The following is a 20,123-nucleotide window of genomic DNA, read 5'->3' on the forward strand; positions in this document are numbered from 1 at the left end:
GGGGGAGGAGGAAGAGGAGGAGGAGGAAAGGGAGGAAAGGAGGAAAAAAAAAAGAGGAGCCGTTCACCAGAGTGTCCAGCTTAGATCGGTGGCGGAGAGGGGCGCGCACGGCGTCGAGGAAAGGGGGCTCCTTGCCCGCTGGCCCCGACGACGCCCGAGAAAGAGAGAGAGAGAGAGAGGAGGGGTGGGAGAAGAGAAAGAGCGAGCGAGCGAGGGAGCGACTGAGAGGCAGGCAGTGCCCTCCGCGCCGGCGGCTGGGGTGGATCCGGCGGCTGTCCGCTCGCTGCCTGTGCGCTGGCTGGCGGGTATATGTCTCCTCTCGGCCATGTCGTATCCCCAGGGTTACTTGTACCAGCCTTCGGCTTCCTTGGCTCTCTATTCCTGCCCGGCGTACAGCACCAGCGTCATCTCCGGCCCTCGGACCGATGAACTGGGCCGCTCGTCGTCCGGCTCCGCGTTCTCCCCTTACGCCGGCTCCACCGCCTTCAGCACGCCCTCGCCGGGTTACAACTCGCACCTCCAGTACGGCGCGGATCCGGCCGCCGCCGCCGCCGCCGCGTTCTCCTCTTACGTGGTAAGGGGAAAGGGGGCGCGTGGGGCGGGGATCGGTCTCTCTCTCTCTCTCTCTTCCCCCCCTCCCCATAGAAAATAGGGGGAGAAAGAGGGTGGGTTGGATCGGGGCGCCCGGAGGGCTGCAGAGAAGGATGGAGCCCCAGCTTAGTTTGGTGGAAGGTTTAAAAAAAAAAACTTGTAGGAAAAAATATCGGGTGCCAGGGAGGTCCGTGGAGACGTGTTACGGGAAAACACGGGTCTGGGGGCCTTGGGAGTTTTGGGGGAAACAGACTGCCTTAGCCAACGCGAGAGTAGGGCGATACCTTTATGGAGCCACGAAAAAAAAATCACATAAATTGCAAGCTGGAAAAGCTGGTTTGAAGAGGTGAAGCGGGCTGGTAAAGAAGAAGAAAAAAAAAAAAGCAAAGGGGGTCGGATGGGAGTAAAGCCAGGCTTCGGTTGGGGCAACTGTTCTGCCTTTCTGGGAGATTAAGCATCCGTTGACTTTGAGCCCCGTTCTCACGTCCGCGTCGCCGCGGAAGGCGCTCCGCCGCGGGCGAGGGGACTGGCTTCTGGGAGAAAGCCTGCGCCGCGAGGCACGCTGTTCCTCGGGGCATGTTTTTATTTCATTTTATTTCATTTCATTTCCACCCTGGAGAAAAAAAAAATCTCCGCGGGTTCCCCCCCCCCGCCACTCTTCCCCCCCACCCACTTACGGGTCGAGCCGCGCGCACAGAATCGCCACCCGCCAGAGGCGAGCCTGGACACGGAATTCCTCGGAAGTCAACCTGACGTGGGAACGACTCCCGGCCAAGCGGTGTCCGGGAGGCCCGCTTTGATCTTAAAAGAGGCTCGTGGGTAAAGGCTCTCCCGTTTCACTTAGCGAGGTTTTTTTGAGGAGGCCGAGAGGAAGCGGCTAAATCGCCGTGAAACGAGCTGGCCGCTTTGGAAACGCTCTATTTACACACACCGTTCACACACACACACACACACACACACACACACACACACACACACACACACAGGCAGACTCCTAAATCCCATAGAAATACCCTCCTCGCCATGATCCCCATGCTTCAATGCAAGTCCAGTCAAGCAGTTCAGCTGCCCATCATGGGGAGCGGGGGCGGGCGGTGTTAAGAAAAGTAAGAGAAGAGAAGTTATTGTCTGCTATTTTGTTTTCTCCTCTCCCTAGATTTCCCCGAATATGGCCAAGCTGCATAACCCGATCCAAGCCCATAGCTTGAGACATCATTGTTATTTTTATTATTATTGTTGTCCTTGGTAGAGATACAAAAGAGAGGTTTTGATGAACTTCTTGGTGTCTTTTGTTTTAATCACACACATACACACAATCCTCTGTGAGACCACACATGGAAACCTCTGTCCGTGCAATATTTTTTTTTCCTAAAAGTTCCTACTAGGAGACCGATTTTCCCGTCCACAGCCCCTTCATTGCAATCTATAGGTTCCACTCGTCTCATTTGATTTATTCTGCCAAACAGTATTTCCAAATTCAGGGTCTGTCTTGGAAGAAGAAGGGTAGGCCTCTTGAGTCGGGGGGGGGGGGTGGTGGAGTTTGGATCCGCATGGTTCGGTTTAAAAGGGGCGATTCTGGCCACATTCTGAGCGGGGTGGTGGTGGTGGTGAGCGTGAAGGTTGGTGTGAAAGGTTGCATTCAATTAGGAAGGGAGGCGGGGTGTAATTTGTTGCTGTTTATATAATCCAGTGACATGGCATTGATGGAAAGCCGGGGGGGGGGGAAGAGTTTCGCCAAGGTTACAGTAGGGAGATATAGAGATGTCTGGTGACCTGATCATCTTTTCTGGCTGCGTCCAGACGTGCAGGAGCAACACGCGCTCAGCTTGCAAAAGGCTCCCCACTCTTGGTGACCCTGCAAACTTCAAGGCTGACCCTAGGAGGGAGAAAGGGAGGCTTCTGGTGGTCCCACTGACCCCCCAGGACCTGAGAAAACGCTCCTGGGATCCTCAAAACCCGGTGGCTGTCAAAAATCATGGACGCGTTGAGGAAGGTGGTCTTCTCACCTGAGGCCTATCATGCTTCTCCTCCTTTCTCCCTCTCTGCTTGGTTTCTCCAGGGCTCACCCTACGACCACACCCCTGGCATGGCGGGTTCTTTGGGGTACCACCCTTACGCGGCTCCTTTGGGCTCTTACCCCTACGGAGACCCGGCCTATCGGAAGAACGCCACCCGAGACGCCACGGCGACCCTCAAGGCCTGGCTGAACGAGCACCGCAAGAACCCCTACCCGACCAAAGGGGAGAAGATCATGCTGGCCATCATCACCAAGATGACCCTCACCCAAGTCTCCACCTGGTTCGCCAACGCCCGGCGGAGGCTCAAGAAGGAGAACAAGATGACCTGGACCCCGCGGAACCGGAGCGAAGATGAGGAGGAAGAGGAGAACATCGACCTCGAGAAGAACGACGACGAGGAGGCGGCGGCGGCGGCGCAGAAGCTGGAGGAGAAGAGCGATCCCGAGGCCACGGAGATAGGTGAGTCGGGGAGGGGTGGGCGAGGGTGGAGAAGGAAGTTACGGACAGCTTATGCAGGAGCCTCACTTTTGCGCCAAGGTCCCCGCGATGGGGAGGCTTCTTTCCAGCCCTTGGTGGTGGCCTGTGCGCGCACGGTGGAGAAAGACGGCCAAAGCTCTTTGGGCTGCGGGGCAGAGAACTAGGAGGAGGCCTGAACGCGTTTCTATCGGCTTCTCCCTTTCTGCTCGCAGGCGCCGGAGACCAGAAGGGACCCCCGTCGTCGGGCAAAGAGGCCGACGGTGCCTCCAGCGACTCAGACTGCAAGGAAGCCCCCGACGACCTGCTGTTATCCAAAGGAGCCCCCGGCGCGTCGCCGCCTGCTTTGGTTCACTGCCTGCCGGCCGGCCGCCTCCTCCTCCACGCTCACCACCACCAGCACCAGCACCACCACCAGCAGCAGCAGCTCCTGCACCCGGGCGGAGGCGAGGATCCCTCTCCGCCTCACCCCTTGCCGGCTCAATACCGACCCCCTTCGACGGAGCTGCCGCCGGGCTTGGCCTCCAACCACGGCACCTCGGTCATCCACTCGCCCCAGGCGCCTCCGCCGACGGCAGGGCCAGGAGCTCTGGCCAAGCCCAAATTGTGGTCCTTGGCCGAGATCGCCACCTCCGCGGACAAAGGCAAGGAGACCCCAAGCAACGGCGGCGGCGGCGGCGGCGCCCTCGGCACCGGGACCAGCGGCGGCGCGACCGGCGACGCGTCTTCCCGGGAAGCCGCGCCGGGTTTAAGCGGCGCGCCTTCGGCGCCTTCCCCGACGGCGCGGTCGCCTTCCACCACCCACTGCTCTTTCCCTACCGGCCCCTCCGTCCTCTCGCGGCCCCTCTATTACACCACCAGCCCCTTTTACCCGGGTTACACGAACTACGGCTCTTTCGGACACCTCCACGGCAACGCGGCCCCGGCCGGCAACGCGGCCCCCCATTTTAACGGATTAAACCAGACTATTTTAAACAGAGCGGAAGCTTTGGCGAAAGAAACGAAGCTCCTCCGAAGTCAGTCACAGTTCGACCTTAGCAAAGACTCGCCTTACGAAATGAAGAAAGGTATGTCCCATATTTAATCTTGAACTTCTTCCGACCTAGCAGGTTTCCCCCTCTCCACAATCCATGATGGGACTTTATTTTTTCGCAATTATTGGGAGCCGAATGACGTCTTTCGGGTTTCTTGTTCGGTTTGGTTTTCTCTGTTTTGCTCTTCTCTTCCCCCCCCCAACTCTGCTTCTTTGTTGCTGTTTCTCTCCTCCTCCCCCCCCCCGCCCCATTTATTCACGACCAAATCAGTCTTGATTTTTGCCGATACTTTTTTTTCCCATGGAAAGGAGAAGTCAGAGACAAGGGGATGGAAAAACGAAAGGAGAAAACAATTAAATTTTTTTTTACCCCGACCGCCCGATTTTCCGAATCTATGTTATAATAATTTATCCGAGGAAGCAGAAAGTAAAACAGCGTTTTTGTGTCTGTGCGGGGAGGGGGGCGGATTGGGAAGGACAAAACGTTTTAAAAAGACCTTCGAGATGTGGTTCGTGAGGGGGGGAAGACAAGAACAGGCTTTGAGGGATGGGGAAAGGCAGAAGCGATTTGTATGAAAACTTATTCTGTATATTTAATGTAGCTTTTTTTGTATTTAAATCGGTAACAATATCTTTGAAGTAAATTATGAAATCCAACCACCTGTACAGTCATTAATGTTGGTTTTTTTGGTAATATAAATATAAATATAAAATATATATATATACATTTCTGTGTCTTTTCCCAAATTGTTTCATAGTTTTAAATATATATACATTATACGTATATATATATATATATATACAAGTTTAAATTAAATTTTTATGCCTATTGAATTACTATTGGTAGGAGTACATTATTACCCTGCACAGCTTTCGAACTGGAGGCGGGGTGGGGGTGAGGAGTCAAACCGCTCGAGTAGGTATAAAATCGCAGGAGCCCTTTGGAAAAGATCAGTCTTAAATCAAAACAAGCCTGATTTTTAAAAATTATTTAATTAATACAACTCGCTTGCTTGTTGTTGGCAAAGGGAAATGTTTTTTTTTTAGCCTCCGCCCCCCCCCGCGCTCACAGAGCCCTCCCTGAAAGAAATATTTGGGAGAAAACAAGAATAAATCTCTCCAACTTTTGTAAAAAACGAGGATAGCTAAGTAAGAGGCAGAGGGCTGGTCGGCGGTGGATCTATAAATTCGGGGTGCTTTCTGCTAAGAGGTTTGGATGATTGGAGAGGGGAGGAAAGAAATATACAGTATATATGTTACACACACACGCACACACACACACACACACACGCACACATACATACATACATACATACAGGGCAGAAGAACAGGGCAGAAATTGCGTCGGGACGGTCCACTTCCGGAGTGGACAGATTATGAGTAGGAGAAAAGGCCAGGAAGGTTTTTGCGGACCGGAGATAGCAAAAGGGAATCGCGTTTTAAATCGGTGCTTTTGACTCGCGCAGGACGACATGGGTGTCAGCGAGACTCTTTCTCAGCTTAGACTGCCGGCCAAACCAACCTGGGTTCCATCCGGTCTGGTCCTTAGCATCCCAGGTGGCTTCAGGAGGTCAAAGACTGCCCCAAAGGCCTTGAGTCTTGAGGCACAGGAACCCCTTCTTATGCCAGCCTTTCCCTCCCGGCACACTCTCTCATCCAGGTCAACAGAAGACTTGGGTGTAGACCGGAGCTGCCCCTTGGGCGCTCGGGAACGAGAGAACACCCGTAGCCCCTTAAAATAATATTCTTCTTAGTGGGGTGGTGGCAAAGAGGAATAGACACCAAACGGCGCAGGAGGGTGACCGCGCACCGTTTCTTAACCTAATTACTTCCAATCAGTGTCGGGCTTTATGCAAAGCAGTCCGCGTGTGAACTTTGCTAATGAGTTCGATTTTATGCCAGATTTATCTCTTATTACTATTTCAAACGTCTTGCCGAGTTATTAGGGAAAAGGATGGGGGGGGAGGAAGAGAGAGAAACGTATTAAGATAATACACTGGGGAGTGGAGGGGCGCGCGAGAGAGGGAGCGCGCGCCCGGCGCTCGCTGTCCTGGGTCCCCACTCCGGACCCGCGGCACGCGCGTGTAGATAGATCCGCACGCGTTCAGACGTTTCTCTTTGCGCGCGGCTGTCTCCGAGCGCGATTAAATCCTTCCCCCTATCGGTAGCTTTATGCCGTAAAATATAATGTGATAGGAGCGTTTTTTCTTCTTTTCTTTTTCTTTTTCTTTCTCTTTTTTTCTTTTTCCTTTCTTTTTCTTTCTTTCTTTCTTTCTTTCTTTTTCTTTTCTTTTTTTTTCCTTTTCTGTCCCGAGATTATCCCATACAAATGGAGGTTGAGCAGGGTCACGCTTTGGACTGCTTCCCAAAATCGCAGGTAGGTGTCAGACTTGTACCAAATTTCTAACCTCCGCCTCCTTTTTAGGGTGGGGAGGGTTTGAAGGACCAGCATCCTTTCTCCCCCCCCCCTTTCTTCGCCTTAATAGACAGTGAAAAGAAACCCCTTTTCACCCAGATTCCCCAGCCGATTGGGAGACAGGGAGAGGCAAAACCAAAACTCCACAGGGATAGATTTCCGATTTCTGAAACCGTTTGGAAACAAGGAAATAGAACCCCTTTAGATTCTTTGTCAAGTCTTGCGTGCTGTCTTTCCCCGTCTCGCTTTTTCCCTCTTTTTAATTCGCATTCTCATAATTCTGGGGTTCACCTTTCCTTTCCGGTCTCAGTCCTGGCGCAGAGTGATTTTTTTTTAAAAAGGGCCCAAATTTGTCTCCCTAACGCGGCCCTCTTCCAGGAATTAATCACAGGATCTTTAAAAAGCTCTGTTTCGGAGGAGAAAGGAAAACTCCCAACTCAGAAATAAGGATGGCATTTCTTTCTTTCTATTTCTACACACCTCATGCCTCCGCTTCGAAGGTTCAGCTTCAGCTGATTCTTCCATTTCTAAGAACATCCTAAATTTAAAGCAGGACTCTTGAATGGATTTACTTGGGAGCAAAAGCCACTTCTTTGGCGAGAAGAAGCGGTGGTGGCCGCAGCTGGCTAAGTCCCCTGGGAGAGCTGGACTCACTAGGCATGACTTCTGAATAGCTAGGGTAAAAGAGGGCTTTTTCGCCACTAGCCTTACATCTTCTGAACAGATATACCTAGAATTGCACAGTCCGTTTTTCCTCCGATAGCACTTTTCCTGTGCTCACACGCGATAAAAAAATAAAATAAAATAAATCCTGAAATTAAAAGGAATGAAAGCCAAATAGAACATTCTTCGTCCGTTCACACTGCTTTTTTTTTTTTTTTTTAAATCTTGTCCGTTTCACTAGTTCGCCGATGGACTTTCCTTAAATTAAGGAAAAATCAATTAAATCCGCAGGAACATTGGGCTCCATAACTGTGTGGATGTATATAGATGATACATATTGATCAACCCGATTAATCTTTGGCGATCTCTTCCGAACTTCAATCCGGACTGTCATAATTAGCTGTTAATTAGTTTAGCCGCCACACCAATTCCGATGCTTATCTTTTCGCTTCCCTGTGACTGGAATATGAATCCACCCAGGCAGGATGAGTGCAGCCAATTACTCCTTCAGCCCCCCCCCCCAAAGAGGAATTTGAATAAACAACTGCACTTTCGTCCCGTTTGTTAAACGAAAAGAATAAATATGTAATGATTTCCGAGAAACGAGAGGCTTAAAGTGTTAAGTTGAGTTGTTTTTCCTGACCGGTGAGAAAAGGCGTAGGGAAGAGGGAGGTAAACTAAGATTCAAATGAAGACACACACACGCAGCCTTCCCTTACCCTTTCAGAAATAAATCTATTCAACTTAACTTTCATTATTTAAGAGAAGAGGGACGTTGAGCTAATTCAAACCACTGATGGGTTGACCTTCCATGAGCCCAAGAAATCTATTGGCCTCTTAAAATGGCCCATTCTTTCATTTCTGACAAGCTGCAAAAGCCATATTTCACTCCCACTCCCCGTGTTCTTGAAGGAGAGGAGGAAGAAGCAAAAAAACCCAATAATAACAAATAATACGTCAGAACTACAGTATTAAAAATGGCAGTATTAGGAGCAGCATACATACTGGGTCAATATTTAACAGATAACTTAGGTTTTTGATTTAAACTTGTATCTGTTACATATTAACACTTAATGTTTTACTACTACTACTACTACTGATGATGATGATGATGATGATGATGATGATGATGATGATGGTGATGATGATAATAATAATAATAATAATAATAATAATAATAATAATAATAATAATAATAATAATAATAATAATAATAATAATAATAATAATAATAATAATAATAATAATAATAATAATAATAATAGGATATTTACAATAGGCCCTTTTTTTGTCTGCTTTGAAGCTGGGTAGTTTTTTTTGTTCAGTTGTTGGTCCTTCCAAAACTCTGCTTCTGAAAGGTGTGGGTGGAAAATGCACTCCCCCCTTTCTCACACTCCCAGTGCATAAAGTTAGCGACTGTCCTCCCATTCTTCTAATATTAATTCTTTATATAATAAGGATTATACTGAACAAATCCACCTACAATTTCTACCGAGTTTCCATTTGATGCGGGCATTCTTGAGGGAATTAACCCCTTTTCCTTTAGGGTGTTCCAGTTAAGGCTGAAAAGGAATCTCTTAGGAGGTTGAATTTAGTATATTTTAAAAAAATATAATACAGTACAGCTTCCTCCAGAAGTGCCATCTTAAATGAATACGTATGTGGCCAATATCCCTTTGTATAGACCTTTTTTCTAGAATGCTCTTTTCCCACTTCTTCCCGGCCCCCAGGCAGCAAAAATAATGTTAGGGTGGTCATTAGTGTTTTGTAGCCACATTTACACCTTTATGCCAAGCACTGTTCGTTCGTTTGTCCTAAAGTGTTGAGGCTTCAAATTCTTTGCCTACAAAGAAAAAGAAAGAGGGATATTCTGTGCGCCCATTTTTATAAAGCAGTTGGAAAATAATCGTTTATGCCATTTGGAGCAAAGCAAATTTTTTTTTTTTAAAAAAAGTTGCTGTTGATTTCTGCTGAATGTGCTTGCAGTTTACTTCCCAAAATGAATATACAAAGAAATATAAAGGCCCCTTAATTCCGCTCCTTCATTGACTTCCGTAATTTTGAGGACCTAGGTTTCACAACCCCATTCTCTATCACTCCAGGGATCTAAACCTCCGTGCATCCGTCCCATCAAGGTCTATATAGGCGCCAATTTTCCACGTGGAAATCTAGCTGGGGTTTGCATCAAACAAACAGCAGAGTAATGGGATTTTGAGAAATAGACTTGGGCGGATGGGAGTAACGAGGTGGCATATTCCAGCAAGAACGTTTCTCCTTAAACCGACTCAGTCAATTTCATCAGCGTTCTAGTTTGGCGGGGGGGGGGGTGTTGTAACGGAATGGGGAGAAAATGCAGGGAACGGCCTTAAGGCTCGTTTTAGACGTTTTTCCTCTGTATTTTCAGGCACCCCATTTTTCTTTGGGGGTTTGGACATAGAGATCCTGCTTATTAACTGCGCATTGTAACAGTAGTTGTGTGTGTGTGTGTGTGTGTGTGTGTGTGTGTGTGTGTGTGTGAGAGAGAGAGAGAGAGAGAGAGAGAGAGAGAGCATGCTTTGAGGCGGGAGGCAAAAAAATTAGTAAGCCTTCCTTAGGAAATCCTTCAACCAAGCTAGAATAAATAAAGGATCAGGGCAGATGTACTTCTTTGTATATTTATTTTGGAGTTGGCTTATCATATTAGGAGTGCACCTTCAAAGCCAGGTAGTGGAAGAGAGGGTTGAGGGTCGAAAGGGTTAACTCAGGGTTTGCTCAGAAGTGCCACTGAACTGAATGGAGCTTCCTCCCCAAGTTCAGTAGTTGGTGTGTTAGAAGAAATGATTGTGGAGCCCCATGTGACCGCAAACTGTAAATAAATAATAATAAATAGATAAACTCAGGAGCTTCCCATTTAGGCTGGGTTGGGAAGACAGGATTCTACCGAACAACCACCTCTAAGTAAAGGAGACCACTGGGGCAGGATGGGAGATGTGGTTATGGAAAACTGGCCAGGTAGGATTTACTTGGGGTGTATTTTTGAACAGCAGCTTAGGACATATTTAAAGGAGAGATATGTGTCTGGATAGGTGCGCATTGTTTCTGAAGGCCTCAGCTTAAACCAGGGGAGGTAATCTAGCCGGCTTTTTTTTCTCTCTCTCTGAAGCAATCCTATTGAGAACAATGCGATTTCCAGGTCTATCTGGCCGCCAGTTAAGCTGCAAAATATATTATTTGAAAGGAACTCCTTTAGCCGGACCATTGAGGATCGCACTCTTGACTTCAGGGGCCGGTGCACAGTCAAACGTGGCATCCATTCAGCCGGCCAGACCTGGAGGGAATTCCCATAGAATGCAATACAAACTTAACTTGGAGAGATCTGCACAATGTTGAGGGGGGTCAAGGAGCTTCCTCCTGCTGTGCTGGGGGGGGAGGCGAGCAAGCGGGAGGGCATGCTTTAAAGGCAAGCACCTCTCTGGCTTAACTTCTTTAAGGAGTGAGGCAAAGGTGTCCTGTTAGACTGGGATATTCCAAGTCTGTGAAGCCTTCTGGGAGAACCCAGCAGCTAATTTGCAGATGGCAACCATTGTACTGAGAGTTAGGAACCCCCATCAAAGAGGAAAAGAAGCAGCTTGTCAGACTCAAGAGTCTAGAAAGATGCCACTGGTTCCTGGGCACTGGTTATTCAAAAGAAATTAGCTACAGGGTCCCTTCTAGCTCTGCAGTTCTAAGATGTTGCTGATTTCCCTCTCAATCCTTTTCTTCCTCTTCTTGTTCAGACTGTTAGTATTAATTTTTGGAAGGAGTAGTGGAAAGGGGGAAATTGTGTATTTAAACACACACACACACAAACAAGCAAACACAATACATACATACATGGGTGTGTGTGTGTGTGTGTGTATGCTACCCAGCTGTCAACTCTTGTAGGGTTTGGGAAAAAACAGCCCAAGAAGCTGGTTCTTTTGTGATTGGAAGTTATTTTTCTCTCTTTTTCCCCCCTTCTTCTTCTTCTTCTTCTTCTTCTTCTTCTTCTTCTTCTTCTTCTTCTTCTTCTTCTTCTTCTTCTTCTTCTTCTTCTTCTTCTTCTTCTTCTTCTTCTTCTTCTTCCTTCTTCCTTCTTCCTCCTCCTCCTCCTCCTCCTCCTCCTCCTCCTCCTCCTCCTCCTCCTCCTCCTCCTTTTTCTTTTATATATATAAAATTCCTGGGCTGCTTTTTTCCAAACCCTACAAGAGTGGGCAGTTCTCTCTATATAAGTTAGTTCAGAGAGCGGTCAAAGGTTGGAGTCAACTAAGTGGCAATGAACTAACGAGCTGGCTTTGGGGTTTCCAAAGCAAGCAATTAAAAACAGATCTGCCTCCACTTCTTCTCTGCAAAGGTGAAGGTTTATGTCGAAAGCCGAGGTGGGGGGGAGGAGTCAATGGGCAAGCAGCGAAAACTTTGTCCAACTTTCACTTCATTTTCTCAATTTCCAGAAAAATTCATTTTTTTTCCTCCATTGTTCTGAGCTGACATTTAATTCTTGGTGTCAGAAGGAACTCCGTTTACAAATGGGTATTCTGCCCTGGGGTGTGGCGAGAGGGTCCCAGGGGTCCCTAAACAATCTTCATGTGAAGGATGTTCCTACCCTGATTAATCAGAGGGTCTCAAACCACTTAATTAGCAAGCTTGAGCTGAGAAGGAAGCATTGAGGTCTTTCCCCATCCTAAACCAAGACACATCCTAAACCTGTTTAATCCAAAATTGGGTTCTCTGCATTCAGCTACTTAAACCAAAGCAACTTTGTGTTCGGTCGCTTTTACTCCCAAGTAAATTGGAAGTCACTTTGCAGATTCACTTAGGAACTCTGTAGGAAGCAAGACTATGTCTGCTTACCAAGAAGTAAATTTTCCTGTGTGCAATGACACCATTTGTCTACCTAGGAAATCTTTCTAGAGTTTCAGTGTCAGGATCGGAGCGTTGGGTTGCAGACTCAGCCAGGGAACTGTATGGGGTGAGACTCCCACAGCAGGTAACCAGTTAAATAAATTCAATCCGGGTCTCTTTGGGTCTTAGAAGTCATGGGGCAATGCCAACCTTAGGCCTCCAGCTGAACAGAAGACCCAGAAAAATCAGGTGTTTCCTGGATTTATTGTCTGCTATGACCAAATTTGGGAGTTATTGTTGGGGGAGCCACACAGCAAGTATCTTTAACCAGCACCTCTAGTTTTAGCAGTTGCTTGATCATTCGACCCTCATGATCCTGCGCCATCAATTACTTTTTTAACATGTCTTCTTCATCAGTTTCCAGTTGAAGGCCAATCAAGTCAAGAACAGGGCTTCAGTCTGAGATGACATGAGCAAGTGCTGGAAAAAATGCTAGAAACTGGGAACCATTATAAATGAATATGGTTATTATTATTTTATTGAAAGAAAAGCGGATGATGGGGGTGGGGGGGGAAACGGAAGGTGGACGTCTCCCAAGAAGGTGCTGGTTTCATGAAAGCTGGCTTCATGATCCCAAGGAAGGACTGATCCAGGCCAAAGCAGTTGGTGGATCAGGAGGTCTTGCATTAAAGCCAAATTCTGGCTACTGCTCGAAGCAGGATTTGCAAACAGTGCACAATACTTTCCAAAGACAGATGACAGAGCTCCAGGTAGCCTTTCCTACACCACCTTCCTTTCAGTAGACAAGTTCCCTTCCTCCGCCCAAAGGAAATCCCTTTGTACATGCTTAGAGGCATGCTCTTCAAGTATCTGGGTAGCACCTCCAGTGCAGGACCCAATTTACTTTTTCACTGAATATCCAGCAAAAAACGAAGGAAGAATAGAAAAATTAAAGAGACGAATGTGTTGTGGCAACTTAAAGACTAATTGCAATGTTTTGACATGAGCTTCCGTGGACCAGTCCACTATATATGTCTTTTTTATATGCATATTTGTCTTCTTTATATCTATATATTAAAAATATTGTTTTTGCCTGATACGCTCGCATAGACTAACATGACTACCTTTTCTAAAACTCTTTCATTGAACTGCTGGATAGCTCAATGGGTTAGGCCCCTGGCGGTGCAGCCAGCGGGAGGAGAGTTTGATTCCCCATCGGTTCCTCATTGACCTAGGGTCCAGATGTGCAATTCTAAGATTATTATTTAATAACTTCCCAGTTCACAGCCTCCCTGGCCCTACCCTTTGGCCTGGCGTAGGGGAGCGCAATGGCAAACTAATCCACAACTGGCAAAATATGAGAACGCATTTCTGCCGGTAATGTTTGATTCTCGGTATGTTTACTTGGAAGTAAATCTCATCACATTAAAGCAGGACAGATTTTCCCTGCAGAGACTAGGTGGATTTATGTTGTGATAGAAGCACCTGGTGGAAGCCTCTTCCAAGGGCCATAACATTTTTAAAGGAACATACAGAAGAATTAGAGGTGAATTAGCTTAATAAGCCAGGATTTCCAGCTTATGATCAATTATACATCCTCAAAATATAGGAGCTTCCCTGTTCTCCAGAACTCTGCAGAAGCTCATTTTATTTTTACAATTTATAGGAGAACGTCATCAATGTATTACCCATTTGTAGATTATTTGGGATTTTCTTTTAAATTTATGGATCGCCAAGGTGTCTTTCTTTTATGGAATTGGATCTAAAAGATTCTTTGTGGCATCTCCCGGGTTTGACCCACACCGGTGTGGCCTTCAAAAAACAAAGTTATTCCAGAAGAAAGGCGGAAACTCAGCTGCCTAGGGAAAAAGAAGAATACAGAACATTATTGAGTTGTTTTTCTCCAGAGAGACCAGGAAGGCTGGGATACCTTCAGGGTCAAATTCTGTTTGCTTTACCAGCACTAAAAAGGACTTAAGCACAGTTTTAAAACATAAATTAATCCCCCAGATTCAAACACTATTTAAAAAACTAAAAGGAGGTGTTGTTCCCAGAATCATCCCATGTGTTACTTCTTGAAATACAGGCATATTCCTTCTGAGTCACTTCTGAGACTGGATGGGACTACTTTGAACGTCAACCCTATACATTTATCTATTATTTTATTTTATTTCTGTACTGCCTTTCTCCTAGGAAGCAAACTCAAGGTGGCTCACCAGCAGTTAAATTACCCTGGTGCTTATTTATTTGATGTGATGGCATTACTTATTAGTCATGATGATTTCATTTATTCATCTGTTTCTAAAACCCCACGTTATCCTCACAACCCACTGTGTCAGGAGGACTAATTCACTTACTGACCCAACTGACAAGCAGGGTGCTTCATGGCCCTGGGTGTGAATTTGAACCCAGGACACCCATCTTCTGTGTCCCACCTGCTCCGTCAACACAGTTTTTAAGTCCTGTTGAGCTCTTGAAGACTTGCCTTCTCCCCCAAAGTGGATGAACAGAGCCATGCGGATTTGTCTGTGGGTGAGCTGTGGATGAGGTCCATCAATCAACCCTCGTGTCTAATTCTGCTGCTTAATGTTGGTATGGAGGAGAGAGGGTCCTTGGTTTAAGTTATCTCTGAAGGGAAGCTGAGAAAAAGACGAAAGGCAGGCCTTGCATATACGAAGTCTGTGTAATAACTTCCGGCGGCTCTGTGAGAAAAGCCACCTTTAAATGAGGATGGTCCCACCCTCCTAGTGATTCGGGAATCAGGGAATATGACAATAAACCCGAATTTCCTGTTGCTTTAGGTTGCAAAGCTGAGCCCCTATTGGCGGGTGGACAGGACTCCTAGTTTAATCCGAAGTGGGAATTTGGCTGCGAGGGCTTAATGCTCCGGTGACTCTACGGGAAGGTATTTTCAGAACCCTGTCGTTGCTTCAGCTCTAGGACACAATCTCGGTCCTCAAGGGGCTTGGTTGATTTTGGAAGTGTGGGGTTTGCCTCTCTCTCTCTCTCTCTCTTTTAAATCCTCCTTTCAGGTCTCTACATTGTTTCATTCACGTCCACACATCCAAGGCGGGATAGAAATAAATAAATAAATAAATAAATAAATAAATAAATAAATAAATAAATAAATAAATAAATAAATAAATAAATAAATAGGATCCTGTGCAGACGCTGTTCAGAGTCCAAAATAAGAACCTTCCTCAGTTCGCAGAAATCAACTCTGCATCCCCAAAACGGCTCCCCCCGGGTGTAAAAGGAGAGAGGAAGGCCATCCCCCCGGAAAAGTTAGCAGGATTGATTCCATTCTTTGCGGGAGGGGAAAAGGGACGATCCAGGCGCCGGTGGTTTGTGTGTGTGCACGTGTGAATTGAAACAGGTGTATTCTCCACGCTTAAACCGTCTTGCTCTCAAGAGGACTTCTTTTGCGTAAATACGGAGAGATCATTTATAGACCGGAAGATTACGGGGGAGGGGGGGAAAGAGTTTTTGGAGTGAGTCAAAGCGAGTTTAACTTCCATATGAGGAATCCAGAGTTCTTTAGGTGGGAACATCCCGAGTTCTAGTAAAGTTCTGTAAACCGCCTGGCGGGCTAGGGCAGGAGAAATAGTTACCTTCTTGTCTTCCCAAGGAAAGCAGCGCCAACGGATGTTCTTCAATCCAAAGCAACACCCCCTGTTTGCTCTCGAATTGATCTGCCCCCCCCCAAAAAGACACTCACCCCTTGTGGGAACAGTTTGGGATGACGAGGTTCTGGATTTAACTATCTCACCATCACTATCAAGACTGAAGAGTCTTGATTTACGCCCATGTCTTATTATACACTTCTATGGAATAAAGGTGTGTGTACAACTGGGCTTCAGAGGTGGGAAGCCGGCTGTGCTCCCTATTGGGGCGGGGCGGGGGACGTTTTCATTCTGCCCCGGTTTGTGTTGTCTGCCCCGATGACACGGATTGTGAATTTTTGTCGTCTTCGTGCCCAAGTCCTTACAGAAGTGCTGACTCTGCCATCGAGTGATCTTGTGGCTTGGGAAGGGGAAAAAAAACCTCGTGTAATCCGGAATCTTCATGAGACTGCCCTACCTCAAAGGCTTGTTGTGAACACAGCCTCAATTAAAAAACGATTGACTCCTTTGTAGCATGGTGGAGATCTGTGGAAATGGTGTGGGGTCGTAGCAATGCATCGACCATTCACACGTGTAGGAATGCATGCATCTAAATGCATACTCCGATTGGCCAACAGGACCACTGTACTGTACTTGACATGGGTAAGGATCTTTGGGACTTTCCATTCTAGGAAACCCCAGTAACCTTGGCCAAAATTCTGTGAGTTGAAGAATGACTGAAGGCTGGGGACCACCGACAAAACGCATGTGGCTTACAGCCAATCATATACTAGCTTTTAATTCACTCCCCCATCAGTTCACAGTAAGAAAACCTCGGTCTCTTACGGCCATGAGGACTAGAAACGCTATTGAGCGACGAATCAACCAAAACCAGCAAGGAACGGGTTTTATGGTGACTTTTATTAAGCAGGCATGTACCTAGCAGAAAAACTTACCTGAATTGTTTGACCTTCGTGACTTGATTCCTTTCTGCCACTGAACCAACCTGTTTTTCCTATTTAATTAGTTAATTATCCCCCTTCCCCCCCCCCAGCCGCAGGAAAAAAAACCTGCCAGGTTTCGCTCGGTGAGCTAAAAAGTTTTTCAGGAGTTGCGCTTGTATTTCATACACATTTTCCTCCCTGATATCTTTCTAAAACGTCAGCAGGTGGGAATTGAAGACAGTGGAATATAATTCGATTTACAAGGGGTAGCCGGGTCTCCTTATTTCTAAAAAAGGATGGGCGGCGGCAGGTCCAATAGTTTAAATCGAGACAAGCAGGGGACGTCGTTGTGATCTTGCGCCACGCGCAGGAACGGGATCTCAGTCCACTTCGGTTTCCTGGATCCTGCCCCCAACCGGTTTGTCTCGCTTTGACGTTCGTGCGAACACGGCAAACAACCGCCGCTCTCCCTCTCGGTTCCAAGGCTAATGAAGTTCATTTCCTTTCTGTTCCCCCCCCCCCCTTCCCGGCTTCGCTTTTACGGTCTCAATCCGAATTTGTTTTACGGAGAAATAGGAGGACTCGGTAGACAGACGCGGAAGCGGAGGAATGAACCGGCGTCAATTCGGGTGTTTGAAACCCAGGAACCTCGGCTGGGTTTGAACGCTCAGATAATGTAAACACCTTGTTCTAGAGATCATCTAAACGGGCTGGAAAGGGGCGGCTTCAAAAAATTAATGGGTGTCCATGAAGGGGGAAAAAAAACGGGCCCCATTTTCAACACAGAGAAGATCCGGATCGGCTTATCCGAAGTAAAGCCCGACATTTCATAGGGGTTTGATGCAGAGTGAATTACTTCTTTTGAAAAACATTGTTTTTTTCCGGACACTGTCTAATCTAGTGTGCACTGCCTCCAATCCGGATTCCGAGATGATTGATTCGGATTCCGAAGTGATAACGGCAGTCCTGTAAAAGTTTATCTGGGAGGAAACCTCACCGAAACCAAAAGGATTTCCTCCTCCGTAAAGAACTGTGTAAAACTATCTGGCTAATTATGGCTCTTCCAAATAATTTTTCCCCCTGAACAAAACGCTCCCACCTTCGAAAGAGAATCGTCAGGCTAGTCCTTCTTCCTATCCAATTCGGATTGACTCCAGTCGGAGTTCTGGAGTGTTTTGATGGGGGTGGGAGAATACCTTTATGTTCCTGTCCTGCGAATAAGTAGACCTAAATAGTTTTGTACGGTGTTTCTTTTAACTTTGCTATGTTGGTACGATTTTAATTGTCGTGAGCCGCCTTGGGTGTCCTATGGAGAGAAAGGCGACATATTAAATATATATTAAAATGGTACCTATAAGAATGGTACATTAGATGGGCTGTGTAATCCGAATTAAATTGGGACGTATGAAAGTGAAACCAGGATTATGGCAGGTTTTTTTTTGGGGGGGGGGGAGCAGAATCGGCGTATCTTTCCTCTCCTGCCTTTTGTATTAAAGTGAAGAGGGTTTAAAGATGTGGGAGGAAACAAGACTTCGCTTTCCAGCTTCCCAAGGAACTCAGCGGCGGGTGGAGGGCTTCTTGCGGGTTGCGGTAGTTTTTGTATACAACCCACCCACCCAAGGTTGTGAGTTGTGAGTTGGATGCCGCCGCCGGCGGGGGAGGAAAGAGCCAGACGCGTTTCGCTTCGGATGAACGACCAGACGGAGCTCCCGAGCGCTCGCTGGGGCTCAGAGGTTAAGGAGCTTCTGGGGAGCAGCCACGGTTCCCCAGAAGCGAATTGAATTCGGATCGCAAGGGGGGGGGAGAAGCCTCGCGGCGTCTTTCCGCAGCTGTCCTCCTTTTTAACACCCGCTCTTTCGCTAATCTGGAGTTCAGAAAGGAACCACAGAGTTTACCCTAGTCTTCCTCGGCACCCCCCCCCCCAAACTTTTTCCGCCCTAAATGCCCATCATGTTAATTTTTGACAGAATTAAGCTTTTTTCTCTCTCCGCCCCCGCCGCCCTCCCCCCCACGCAAAATCTGGGCGCAGGAGCTTGGAGGCAACACGTCCCCCCCTTTCCTTCGGAGCAAGTGGAAGGGCTGATTTTACCTGCTAATAGGGTTTTTTTTAAAAAAAAATAATTATTTTTAAAGAGATCTTATCTGGAAACAGAGACTCTTTGGGGCAGGGGAGACAGAGAAAATAAAAACGGGGATCGGCCCTATTTAGGGACCTCCCTGCCGAAAATATACGCCTAAAATAAGAAAGAAAGAAAGAAAGAAAGAAAGAAAGAAAGAAAGAAAGAAAGAAAGAAAGAAAGAAAGAAAGAAAGAAAGAAAGAAAGAAAGAAAGAAAGAAAGAAAGAAAGAAAGAAAGAAAGGAGGAGAAGTAAACTCGTCGGCTGCGTTCACAAAGGGGAATCGGCAAGGCTGGGTTTTATTGAATCATCAAATCCCTATGAAGGGAGTTCTTAATTAATTTTGGGTGCTACAGCAAGCGGGCCCAGCTGTTTCCTGGGAAAGCGAAAGGCTCTTTGGAAAAGGTTCCCCTCCCCCCCTCTCCACTGCCCGGCCAAGCGTGGGCGCGCCCCCTTTCTCCCCCCCTTCCCCAAATAAAAAAGAAAGAAAGAAAGAAAGGAAAAGAAATGTAACTTGTAGTTGACAGATGGTGGATGGTCTAGCGGCCCCTTCGCATTCCTTACCTCTCCGAGATGGAGAGGCGGGGAGGGGGGAAGGGAGGGAAGGCAGCAATAATAATAATAATAATAATAATAATAATAATAATAATAATAATAATAATAATAATAATAATAATAATAATAATTAATAATAATTAATAATAATTAATAATAATTAATAATAATTAATAATTAATAATTAATGATTAATGCTTAATGATTAATAATAATTAACGATTAATAATTAATAATTAATAATTAATAATAATAATACAGACTGGCATTATATAACAGAGGCAAGGTTTTAACCAAAATCTTAAGGATATTTGGTTTTTGGTTAAAACTTGTATCTGTCATATAATGGCAATCAATGTTTTTATAATTTTGATTATGCCTGGGTTTTTTAATAATAATAATAATAATAATAATAATAATAATAATAATAATAATAATAATAATAATAATAATAATAATAATAATAATAATAATAATAATAATAATATAAAAAATCCAACAAACGATCTTTTTTGCTTGACTAGAAAAGAAATTGGGAAGGGTGTGCAGGGTAAGAGAGAAATTGTGTCTAATTGTAGAGGTTGAGCCTGATGGAAGCCACCAAATATTAGTTTAACTAACTAACTGACTAACTGACTAACTAACTAACTAACTAACTAACTAACTAACTAAATAAATAAATAAATAAATAAATAAATAAATAAATAAATAAATAAATAAATAAATAAATAAATAAATAAATAAATCAATCAAGGGGGGGTTAAAATATTTTACAAGCGACACTGTCAGCTGTTGCAGACGGGAAGATCATTCTTTGCTGAAGCGTCCTTATTTTGTAAATACCTGGGTTTCCTCCTCTGCTCTCATCATC

At 46.0% G+C, this 20,123-nt stretch overlaps 1 protein-coding gene across 1 annotated transcript; it reads left to right on the plus strand.

Annotated features, from left to right (window-relative positions):
- IRX5 (iroquois homeobox 5) lies at positions 1-18,945 on the plus strand. The gene is made up of 3 exons (XM_072980886.2): positions 1-574; positions 2,651-3,068; positions 3,299-18,945. Exons 1-3 carry the CDS (start codon positions 326-328, stop codon positions 4,165-4,167), a joined length of 1,536 nt encoding a protein of 511 aa, XP_072836987.2. The 5' UTR covers positions 1-325; the 3' UTR covers positions 4,168-18,945.
- Positions 18,946-20,123: the final 1,178 nt, after the last annotated feature.

The sequence above is a fragment of the Pogona vitticeps genome, chromosome 10 (genome assembly GCF_051106095.1).
Source record: "Pogona vitticeps strain Pit_001003342236 chromosome 10, PviZW2.1, whole genome shotgun sequence".
In the NCBI taxonomy this organism is placed as follows: Eukaryota; Metazoa; Chordata; class Lepidosauria; order Squamata; family Agamidae; genus Pogona; species Pogona vitticeps.